The 12061-nt window shown below is 35.4% G+C and overlaps 2 protein-coding genes across 8 annotated transcripts; both read left to right on the top strand.

Annotated features, from left to right (window-relative positions):
* Positions 1-531: 531 nt before the first annotated feature.
* Positions 532-9177, top strand: LOC105168988 (shaggy-related protein kinase alpha). Of its 4 annotated transcripts, none has more exons than XM_011089226.3 (13): positions 532-728; positions 4213-4316; positions 4425-4517; positions 5147-5206; positions 5317-5589; positions 6238-6312; positions 7023-7079; positions 7152-7292; positions 7430-7480; positions 8061-8156; positions 8236-8319; positions 8668-8770; positions 8862-9177. In XM_011089226.3, exons 2-13 carry the CDS (start codon positions 4266-4268, stop codon positions 8942-8944), a joined length of 1167 nt encoding a protein of 388 aa, XP_011087528.1. In that variant the 5' UTR covers positions 532-728; positions 4213-4265; the 3' UTR covers positions 8945-9177. The 4 variants fall into 4 exon arrangements, with proteins under 4 accessions (XP_011087528.1, XP_011087527.1, XP_011087526.1 ...); XM_011089225.3 differs by having other exon boundaries at positions 4190-4316; XM_011089224.3 differs by having other exon boundaries at positions 4158-4316.
* A 634-nt stretch (positions 9178-9811) lies between these two features.
* LOC105169405 (C2H2 and C2HC zinc fingers superfamily protein) lies at positions 9812-11659 on the top strand. Of its 4 annotated transcripts, none has more exons than XM_088883923.1 (5): positions 9812-10103; positions 10195-10262; positions 11028-11103; positions 11196-11267; positions 11362-11659. In XM_088883923.1, exons 1-5 carry the CDS (start codon positions 9962-9964, stop codon positions 11505-11507), a joined length of 504 nt encoding a protein of 167 aa, XP_088740049.1. In that variant the 5' UTR covers positions 9812-9961; the 3' UTR covers positions 11508-11659. The 4 variants fall into 4 exon arrangements, with proteins under 4 accessions (XP_088740049.1, XP_088740048.1, XP_088740051.1 ...); XM_088883922.1 differs by having other exon boundaries at positions 9817-10103; positions 11028-11109; positions 11193-11267; XM_088883925.1 differs by having other exon boundaries at positions 9818-10103; positions 11375-11659.
* Positions 11660-12061: the final 402 nt, after the last annotated feature.

The following is a 12061-nucleotide window of genomic DNA, read 5'->3' as shown; positions in this document are numbered from 1 at the left end:
GAATTATAAGGCATATGTGCGATATAATGGGATTTTTATGTTAGTTCTAAATAATAACACGAGTAATAATAAATTAATTTAGTGTTAGAAATAGTCATTATTCAATAACTGTAATTTTAAATTATAATAGAGATTCCGGCAGAAAATGGTGGTGATAAAAGAAAAAGTTATGGCGTTTAAACAATAATTTTAAAAAACATTTGAAACTATCGGTGTATATTTACATTGTACTATTTGCTTATATTAATACTTCTATTGTTTTAATTAAAATGATATAATTTTAGTATATATTGAAAATATAGAGTTTTTTTTTTTTAACTTTTTCAATAAAATAATAGGAGTAAAATGCATTTTAGTCTAAATTATTTGTTGGTTGCTGGAGTTACAAAAGTGAGAGATTATATAAATATTTGGGTATATTTGGAACTAATAAACCAAAAATGTACTTATTGATAATATTTAAATTATTAAAATAAAATAACGTAGAAAACGTAAAAGAATATAAAAATGGAAAGCGTACCATGTTTCTCTCTCCTCTCTTTTCTCTCTCTGTATCTCTTTAGATTTCCCTCGTTTTCTTTCTTTTTATTCTCTCTAAATTGCTCTTCATTTCTCTCCTTCTATGGATGGTGGTGTCATGTAACTGATGCCACAAATTCATCATCAAAGTCAGTCACCGATGATTATCGGTGCGTTCTCAGTATCATTGCCAGCATTGTGATTTCGTGGTGAGTTTTTGTTTTTTAAGTTAATGTTCACAAATTTCAAAAATTTCCAGTTTTTTTTTTCTTTTTCAATGGTTTGTGTGTATTTGTGAATATTATTAGGATTTTTTTGTATTTGGGGCGGAAGGTGGGGGGGTTGGCTGGCGTGGACCGAGGATCGCTTTGCTGAATTTGTATGGTAAAATTGTGGGGTGTTTCTTCTTAGTAATTGTTTGTTTATTTTGTATCCTGAGCTGGATTTCTTGCGTTTTCGCTTCATTAGATGCATCTCGTTTGATATTTGGTGATGCTATCCTGACTATATGGCTCTGTGATGATTGGAAATATGTTAATTTTGTTCTGCATTTTTAGGTTCTCTTGAGTGTTCTATTTTCTTGCTCTTTGGTATTTGTGCTGGGTGTTTCTTCATAATGCCTCTTCATATAGGTTATCTCATATTGAATGAATTCATCAAAAACTTATATATGTAGTTTTTGGAAGGGCAGAAGAACTAGTTATGGACACATGGTTGAGGGGCTTACTATTTGCCACATGAAGGTGTTTCAGGTGTAAAGGAGAAGAAAAATGGACTTACCCGGACAATGGTGCAGTCTAAGTTTGATAACTCGATTGTTGTTTTTGAGCTATTTAGGATGATTAATGCTTCCTATGTTGGTACTATTGGCTTCCGATGGGTCATCCACATATCCTAGGATTTACAGGTTTTACACAGAATCTGTGGATTGCATATTTGTGTGAACCTGGTTGTTTATGTTCCAACTTCCAAACATCAATCTGCAGCTTAAATGTTAGGACCCCTGTGGAGTTAAGATCTTCCATTTAATATGGTGTCACATCATTGTACAGCCAAGGCCTAACGTCATATGGAATCCACGGTTGCTAATATCAGAATTTGAAGCTAACTAAGATCTCATGAGTCTAACTTAATTAATCCAACCTGCATGGGTCATGAGTGGTCAAATAAGTGCTTTTGGTTGATATAGTAGCACTCTTATTGAAGCCATGGAATTTCGGATGATCAACTATATATTTTCTGATCTTAAAAAATGAATTTCATTAAGAATGATAGAGAGGTTACAAGGAAGAGGACACAAGTTCTCCAAAAAAAAAAAAACAAAATGCATGAAAAATGATTCATTAAAGTTGTCTTGCCAATTTCTTTGCAAGTCTGGCAAAGTAGAACCGTAGATAGACCTAGAGCCAGTATCGAAGAGTGGCAAGTTGCAACTTCAGCCAAATGCAACTATTAGTGAGTAATAGTCTCTAAAGATATGCGCATTCTTTCTAACCAGGTGCACTAAGTTATAGTAAAAACAACTGATTTCCATAATATCTTAACTTCATTACTTCCGCAGAGCCCTAGAATCTACAACAAGAAAATGTCATGATTTAAGATGTGTCTTCCGAAATACCTTCAAAATTGGACAATGCAAAAAATCTACAGATTTATATGGTTTCTTATTGTTCCTCTAAGGTACTCCCCTTTATTTAATTTTTGGGTAAATTAAAACTACCTCTTTTGAGATTTGACATAATTACCTACATCCCTTCATTGTTTGGGAAATTATAAATACCGCCTCAAAAGGAAAATAATTATGTAGTGGAAAATACAGCTTTACCCTTGTTGAATCTTTTAAATGTTTGAAAAAATGTAAAAAAAGTTGAGGGTGGGTAAAGTAAATAATCCATAGGGCATATTTGTCCATAAAAATATTTTAGAAAATTCTAAAAAGTATATAAAATAATAATTCGTAACCCAAAAGGTTATGTTGGTCAGTTCACCACAAAATTGGATGGAAACCAGATGGAGGCTAACGGAATGGGCTCGTTATTAGACAAATGTTAAAATCGACGGGTATTTATAATTTTCTAAACGACAACGGTATTTGTAATTATGCTAAACTTCAACGAAGGGTGGCTGTAATTTACCCTTAATTGTTTTCATTTTGATGCTCTTGAATTAATGCTTTATGACCTAGGATATTGCATGCATTTTTCTAGATTACTACCACTAATGTTGTTTTTCCTCAAAATTGAACTTTTCTTTCATCACATTTTAGTTAGATTCTCATAATCTTATGTTGATTTACTTCCCACCATTTTGTGGTTGCTTCCTTAATTATTGCGAAAAAACTAGTTAAACTAGTTATGACATTCTATTGAATGCATAATTATCTCTGCGAAAATGTCAGTTCTTGGGTAGAGTCTGCACATTATGGATTTCTTTACATAAAATGTAAGCAACAGCAGTAAAACGAGCTCCTTTTTTTTCCCCATGCAATGTGTTTCTCTTGACTTTTAATTTTGTTGTAGATTATCTACATTCAGTCTCCAATTGCTGGTGTCATTTATGTTGTCGGCTTCGTTATTTTTTTAACTTCTTTGAAAATGTTCAAGAAGGTTACCCTCTATTTTCATTTACAAGAACACAATAAAATTTGGATAATTTTCTGTACCTGTGTGAAAGGTTTACTTTTCCATTTTTTCATTTCCTAGATAAGCAAAGGTGGTATTGCAATGAACTCCTTAGTTCTAGTGGTTATTTCTAGTGTGGTATCACATTGTTTTGATCCCTCTACTTCTTTACTTTCTGGTATTGATTCTTGTAGCTCTGGCCATATTTATTAGCATGGTTGTGCATTTTTCTCTATTTGCTTAATCCTACGTTATACGACTTGTAGTGATCAAATTACTTTCTTTTCTTACAGAAGAATGTTATCAATTGTAATTATATATCAGTAACTATATATGTCATTTATTGGCATCTGGAATGGGATATCTATGGTAATAGAAATGTGGTATTTTCATGTATTTCTTCTTTTGAATCTGACATAATGACGAATTATGTCATCTAAATCCTATTTGTGATTCTTGTTATGTGTACTTATCTCATTATGGACGTGGTATATAAATTAACATATAGGTGATTACTATTTTTCTTATTCTTGGTTTAAAAAAGTAAATGATCTTACGACATGTATGATGGTGGGCACATTTATTGAACTGTTATTACCTAGCAGACTAAGTAGTGTCTTGGCAAACTCTATTTTGTGAATTTTATAGCGAGGATTTTGTGCCAACTTTCCTTCAATTCTTCATGGATTTGGAGGCTATTTGTTGATTTGTTCATTATTTAGGCAGTATAAGTGGTGCTTGGTGCATAGGCAACCCCTGTTATGTGAACTTATAGTGATGCTATTACGGATGTGGTAGCTTTCCTTCAATTCTTCATGGATCCATCAATCATACTAGAGATTTTTATAGTTTAGAACTCTACCCACTGCCAGTGATCTATGCGTTCTGCCATAATAACTACACTTAATTTATCTAAATGGTTGTTTTGGTAATTTCAACTTAGTTTGATAAGAAATAATTTATATAAATTCTGATTTTTGTAGTCAGGCGTTAACATTGTATTTTTGGTTTCCTTAGGTGTATGACTTACTGAGGTTACAATCTTTTAGTTATTTTTGTCAAATGGCTTCAGTGGGTACAGCACCTAGTTCTGGTTTAAGGGAGTCGAGCAGCCATGCTGTTGGGATGGATAGTTTGCCTGACGAGATGAATGACATGAAAATCCGAGATGAAAAGGTATGTGCATAGCCTAAATACTTGTGTTCCGACAAGTGTTTTCTCTTGGAGGTTTTCATCTTCTCCTGACTGTGCTTGGATTAAGTCTGACAGTATTTCATTTTATAGGATATAGAAGCAACACTTGTGGATGGCAATGGGACTGAGACAGGCCATGTAATAGTGACAAGTATTGGTGGTAGAAATGGCCAGCCCAAGCAGGTAACATGCAAATTTCTTTCATCTACTGCTACTTTCTTTATCTGATGTTGTCCTTACCTACTTGTAACAATCACTCCCAAAATGTAAATAAGAACTGAAAAAGATAAGAGTAAACAAAAAAAAATAAAGTTAATTAGAAATAAAGACCTTCATAAAAAGTATATAATAAGAAAAACTATGAGTAAAAGGACTGGGTATCTAGTGGCAACTATCTTATTGTTTGGGTTTATTTATGGATCTCAATATTGTTTTGCAAAAGGAGTTATATTGTTCGATTGTTGAGAGCGGTTACCCAGCAACTTACAAGACTATAAATAGAAAAAACTCAACAAACGACGTGACTCTCCAGAGAGGGTTAATCTTGATTTTGTGCTTAATATTTCTGAATTTAGGAAAAAGGTTAACATGCAATAGATCAATATATGCAAACTGGAACTTTTGCATGAATGCATTAACTTTGACTCTAAAGACATAGAAGATACATGTCTCTCTCTGCAAGTTTAGGTGAATGATTGTTATATAGTTGTTCCCATGACTACCATCTTATGTCATTTTTACAATCTCCCTTGAGCTTCAGATTTTAGTTCATCAACTTTCACTCTTTTCCCTTTTTGGGGGGATATTTTCAGACAATTAGTTACATGGCTGAACGCGTTGTTGGACATGGATCATTTGGAGTAGTGTTCCAAGTAAGATCATATATTGCTTTTACTTTGCAAGGGTTGGATACAACTATATCATGCATGTTATTAGTGAGTACAACTGCAATGAACATTATTTGTTACCCTTTTCTGGCTAGGCAAAATGTTTAGAGAACGGTGAAACAGTTGCTATAAAAAAGGTTCTCCAGGACAAGAGGTATAAGAACCGAGAGTTGCAGACCATGTGTCTTCTCGACCATCCAAATGTTGTGTCCTTGAAGCATTGCTTCTTCTCACCAACTGAAGAGGATGAACTTTATCTCAATTTGGTACTTGAATATGTCCCTGAAACTGTTCACCGTGTTATCAAACATTATAATAAGTTGAACCAAAGGCTACCGCTGATATACGTGAAGCTGTATGCGTACCAGGTACATCGCTAATTTGTGGTTCACTTTTAGTTGCCATCTGCAAAAGTTTTAATGTTTAGAAGTTAATGTGGATGCTGGTTGTATTCTCTTACATTTTTTGCAATGTGCCATTAATTTGTTATGGCATTTAGGTGCCCTCATATAGTCTGAAGCTTGTTCAAGGTTTTGTTCAGACATGATATATCGCTTTTTCTGTTTTCAATACATTGGATGCTTCACATATTACATAAATTTTTCTTTGATTCCAAGTTAACTAAATGAACTGATAAGATACAATTAAACTAGCAACCATATTGTCATGCCCAGTGCTGCAAACCAGTCAGACTTGAGAATCACCTCCAAGTACAAACATAAAAGGGTATCAGGTGAATGCACTTGAGTTTTTTTGGCAAAAAATGATAGGATGTTCACTTTATTAGTTCTTAGTTCATGAGACGTGGGGTATCACAATATTTTCATGAATGTTACCTAGAATGTATCCCACATAGCCAATTTTGAGATATTGTTTGCTGAGTTGGACTCCAATTCTGTTTGATTTCTGGGAACCCTATACGTTTTTGTTCTAAACTCATGTTAGTTCAATAAATGCGAGCACCTTGGAGATTGATATTGTTAGGATATATAACCTATTATGTTGCTTTTTGGCAGATCTTCAGAGCATTGTCTTATATCCATTCTGGTTTTGGAGTATGTCACAGGGACATAAAGCCTCAAAATTTGTTGGTATGTTCGTGTTGCATTACATGCTCACTACATTTCGTAATTCTTGATTGACTTGTTAGGTGTGGTACCCTGAGCATGCATACACTTAGATTTTGACCCACGGACAGTCTATTCTCAAGGTAGGACATTTTTCAGATGCTTTATGCTGGTTAGCTAATCAAAACTATCTGTTCAGTATTTTCTGTTTTAGCCATGTTCCGAATCCGCATTGTGGTACACCAATGTATTACACCATCCTTCAATGTTTTATGCTAAATTATCATGAACTTTTTTTTTTCTTAGCACTAGTTTTTTGTAGGTTATTGTTTCTTGCTCAGATGCTGGTCTATGAATTCCCTCTTCATTCTAATCGTCTTCCAAAAATGTGAAGTATATTAAAAAAACTAATATTTACTCTGTGGGGCTCAAAAAGAATTCTAACTTGATATTCACTTCCATTAGCTTATTCCCCCTTAAGAGATGCATCCAAGTGAATTTTCCGGCAACCAAAATAGAAAGTCTACTTGACGTTAATTGATGGAATAAAAAAGATCCAACTGGACCACTTGTATCTCGTCTGTGACTGGAAGTGTTTGTAAAAATTGCCTAAAAATGGCTGGGATTTGCACATAACCTGCTTCATGTGATGGATTTCAATTTCCTTGAATGGGCCTTTTTGATCTGCTTTCACCCAATTTTCTCTCTATCTAATGAAGAATGACATTATGCAGGTGAATCCACATACCCACCAACTTAAGCTATGTGATTTTGGAAGTGCTAAAGTTTTGGTATGCAAAATGTTTCTGACAAGTTTCCTTTAAACAAGTGGAACTGTTGATAAGTTAATTTAATTTTGGCAGGTCAAGGGAGAGCCCAATATCTCTTATATCTGCTCTAGGTATTATAGAGCACCTGAACTTATTTTTGGAGCAACAGAGTATACAACTAACATTGACATTTGGTCTGCTGGATGTGTGATTGCTGAATTACTTCTTGGGCAGGTAGTTATTGTTATTATTGTGGTTGTTGTGCTCTGTGTTCCTTTTCCTTTCCCATTTTCAGTCTACTAGTTTCATTATACAATAGGGAAAGGAGTTTTTACCGTCATATGCATTATTCTTGGCCTTTGCCTTGTCAGCCTCTGTTTCCTGGTGAGAGTGGAGTGGATCAGCTTGTCGAGATCATTAAGGTTCTCTCTCTCTTTCTCTCTCTCTCTCACACACACACACACACACACACTCACGCGGAAAGCATGTACATACATGCACATGGACAATTAACCCAAACATCAGCGCACACACACACACATATGCAGGTGTGCCCCTACATTCATCACTGTGCACTCCTTTTTTTCTATGTTAATTTATCTGGCTTTCTTAGCTTCTGTTCTTGTGTACCAACCTGTTCTAAGCCCCTGGCTCATCAAGGGAAGGGTGGTGCCGGTCTGGATCTTCAGCTATCTCTTCAATTTTTCTTTTCTCAAATCCTTAGATATCCATCATTAATTGAGAAGGGAGGGGGAAGATCTTCAGAGTCTATGGGGGACCTTTACGCACTAGTATCAATTATAGATGTTGCAATTTCATACGGTTCATTTTCACTTTTAGGTCTGTGAATTAAGTCAAACAAGTATTTGCTAGTTGTATCTATTAAGCCTAAAGCTTGTTTTATGTTTACAGGAATGACAAGGTTGCGTCCATTTCTCATCTTTGGCATGTTCATTCCTATTATTTTTTTACCCCTAAATACGATCAAACTGATTATCTCAGGTTTTGGGTACTCCAACCAGGGAGGAAATAAAATGCATGAATCCTAATTATACCGAGTTCAAATTTCCTGAAATAAAAGCTCATCCCTGGCACAAGGTACTTGCAAGCAATTATGTTTATATTGATTTCTCTGTTCACTTTGTAATTTGGTTTTATTGTATTGTTTATCTACCAGATATTCCATAAGCGCATGCCTCCAGAAGCCATTGATCTTGTTTCAAGAGTGCTCCAGTACTCCCCTAATCTACGTTGCTCAGCTGTAAGTATTTAAGTCTTACAAGTTTTAATGAAGGTCTAATAGGGAATGGGGCAGATGGAGAGAGGGATAAAAATTTTCTTTTTGATCCTTTTCAATATCTTTTCCTCCATTTGACAAGCATATTCTTTGAAATGAGTTGTTAGTATTTAATACATTGTTTTCTCTATCCTACTCGAATGTGGAGTAGTCTGCCTAAGTGATTGTTTTCCTGGAATTAACTTCTCCAGATTTGCATTTTTTGATCTGTTGCTGCTGATTCTAGTAGTCGTACTGTCTATAACAATGACCCTTCATGAGTTATATGTGCTGAGCTTTGTAGTAGAATTGACTCCTCAATTTGCACCACAGTTGGATGCCTTGACCCATCCCTTTTTCAATGAGCTACGTGATCCAAACACCCGTCTGCCAAATGGTCGTTCCCTTCCTCCGTTGTTCAACTTCAAGCCTCAAGGTAAACTTTCTCTAGGACGAAACCTTTTACCTCTCATGTTGTCCTCATTAGCACAGAATACCATTTCAAATTGTTGTGTTCTTATTTTCAGAATTGAAGAACGTCCCGGAGGAGACGCTGACAAAGTTGATTCCTGAGCATGCTAGGAAGCATTGCCCCTCTCTGGGATTATGATTCCTCCAAGTACCAAAATAACCATTAATCTTCCTGTACTTCACGATCGCCACGCTTCTCCTTCTGCTGTTGCTCTGTATCAGTATTGTGTTGTTTTTGTAATAGCAGATAAAGGGAAGTGCTATTTACTGATTGCGGATATTATGTTTGTGCTGTTTTTTTATGGCCTGCGAATTGTAATCTCATATAGATAATGATGTCTATTTATCTAAATGAACTTATCATTACATTGTTTCCATATTCTACCGTAGGGACGCTTTTCTATTTTTGGGTTACGAGTCTGTAGCTCATATGCAACTAATGATTGTCCTGTCCAAGTTCTGGGAAAATTCTTAATTTAAATTGTATTAATTATGTAATAAGTATAATATACTTATTATTTGTTGGTGTACACTTTTAGAAGAGTGATTGTTTATATGGTAAGTGTATTAAACTTTTGATTTGGTTGGATTTGTATATATTTTCCTGAATTTTGAGATACGATCATTGCTGGTGGAATAAGTGCAGGGGTTATTGCTTTTTCCGCTACTCTCAGTTACTTGGTTCTTTTAGATTATGTGACTCACAATTATTGAAAGCATGTTGGTTTGATTATTTTACTATTGAAATAGAAGGTCCTATTTTACCACATGAATCTTCTTGCTGAGAGCTCTCATTTTACATCTCAGGTAAGACGGGTAGAATTTTTTATTTTAAATCTTATTTTATTTTTTATTTTGTTTTTTATATATTATATATATTATGTATACAACAGTTATGATCGTTTATCTTAAAACAAATTATATTGATATCTCTTGAAATTAAATTTAAAAACACAAACATCTCATAATTTTTGTAAAATTACAGACAGAACTTCTTAGGTGGGTGTTAGTCTAAGATGCTATAGGGGGTAATTGGGTATACTTTTGTCGATAAATACATTGGTGGGTGCAGACTTCAAAATCCACAATTAGCCTTTTCCTCTTCCACAAACGAAACCTATAAAAAACCATCTACTACGAATTTCATTCAGAAAAAATGCCTTTGGGGAAATACTACTGCGACTACTGCGACAAACAATTTCAGGACACCCCCGCGGCGAGGCGGCGCCACCTCCAAGGCGTCCTCCACCAGAGAGCCAAAGCTCTCTGGTATGACTCCCTCCGCTCTTCCTCCCAACGTCTGTATCTCATTTCCAGCTCGAAAACTTCCATTCACGCACAAACACATTGTGAGCGTGCAATAATTGATTTCGTCATTGTGCTTTTCAGTAGGCTTGGATCAGGTCCAGGACCCGCGGTCTGTCGGTAAAGGAGTTTGCAATCGGTTTGTCCTTACGGTAAAACCTTACCAGCCTATTGACCTTTACGATTAAGAAAAGTTGGATAGCACCTTCTGTAAAAATCCTTACATTTGATTTTCTTGTTGCTGATAAGATTGTAGAGGTTCAATTATCATGAGAAAAGGTATATTAGCACAGAATGGAATTCTTTTGAGTTTCATTTGACCGTATACATTAGTACACTAGTGAACAGCAGCGCACCCTTATATTACAGGATACATGTCAATTGACTATATATGCGACCGACTTATAATAGGGGAACTGATAGTTCAACTAGGTCACATATTTGGAAGAATCAGTTGCCAGTTCCAATTGAACACTTTCCATTTTTTATTATTCTCAAAGGAGAATTACCAAACATATGCGGATCCGATCACGATCCTATAATAAGAACAAGAGATCTTTCTCGATCAATCCCCCTGCCCCTCATTCTTCGAGAATCAGAAAGGTCCTTTTCAAGTTTTTGACATGATATCACAATGAAATATTCATCCCCTGTTCATAGTAGACTCCATAAATTTAGAAGGGTGCAGGACTACTATCCATAATTTTCTTCTGTTAAATTAATATGATGATCAACAGAAAGTAGTAAAATTCCTGAGCTTTGGAATGCAACAATATCCCCTCAGGTATTTCCTATGAAAATAGTTCAAGGGAGTATCTCCATCAATTTTCGTGTTCTCATCTAGTTTCACTTCAGGTTATTGTTGCTGCGAATTGTTGTCTGAATCTGATTACAAACTTCTTTTTCTCAATCCAAAGGGCTCCTGCCGGTATGGAGATTCTTGCAAATATTATCATCCCAAGAAGAACATGGAAAACATGAATACCCAAGGAATGGAAGGTTTCATCTTGAGCTATTTCCTTACACTTTTTACCTAGATGTTTAGATGTTCATGCTGTGAAAATATTTGGTTCGACTTTCAGGAACAAGTTCTGTTAGTAATGCCCAATCTCGTGGTATTCCTGGTAGTACGATACATGTAGAAGCTTCTCTGCCTGGCAAGTTTATTGTTTCCCCTTCAACTCTCTCAACATTTATGTTGATATAGAGTTACTTCGGTGCTTGTTTTTCATTCTTATTGATCAGGTACAGCCATTTCTTGCAGCTGTACTTCTTGGAAATCAAATGGGAACATCATTGCAAAATCTACCTCCCTCGTTGTGGCCTCCTCCAGAGGGTGGATATCCACCCCTACCCTTCATCGATTGGGGATAAGTGAGCCCCCTGATTCAAAATAGGCAGTAGTTTCACCAACTATTATTCATCATATCTCACAATCATGTTTGTAATGTATTATATTGAGAATATCCTTTTAACCAGAGATGCGCATTTTTTCTCACCTGAATTAAGTTTCTTATTTACTTGAAATACATGTTTTCGCTTTTGATTACTCTTCAGCTGGACAGGGAACCAACAAGCTTCTGAGTGGCTGCTACACATAGGGTGATTAGCTCCCTGACAAACCTGAAAGCTACTCAATGGTGTGAGTTGAAAGAACCTAGATCAAACATACCCTTTTGATCCAATGGTGTGCATTATATGGGGTTAGAAATCTCATTGTGAAGATCAGCGCTGCTTCTATGTGTTTTCTGTTAGTATTTATAGGAGAGTGCACCACAGGAATCACTCGTGTTCATTACATCACTTTGGATTGATTTAGATCAACCATTTGCTAAACTTCACCATGTTGCCATGGCAACCCTTAAATAAAAAGGCCCTAATCATAATCCAGTTGGTTCAACTGAATTTTTTAGCTCCCGGTAATGAGCCTGAACCAGAATTTCCACCCACA

The sequence above is a fragment of the Sesamum indicum genome, linkage group LG8 (assembly GCF_026168435.1).
Source record: "Sesamum indicum cultivar Baizhima isolate 11 linkage group LG8, ASM2616843v1, whole genome shotgun sequence".
NCBI lineage: Eukaryota > Viridiplantae > Streptophyta > Magnoliopsida > Lamiales > Pedaliaceae > Sesamum > Sesamum indicum.
The sequence above is the reverse complement of the archived record's forward strand: the minus strand, read 5'-3'. Positions and strand labels throughout refer to the sequence as shown.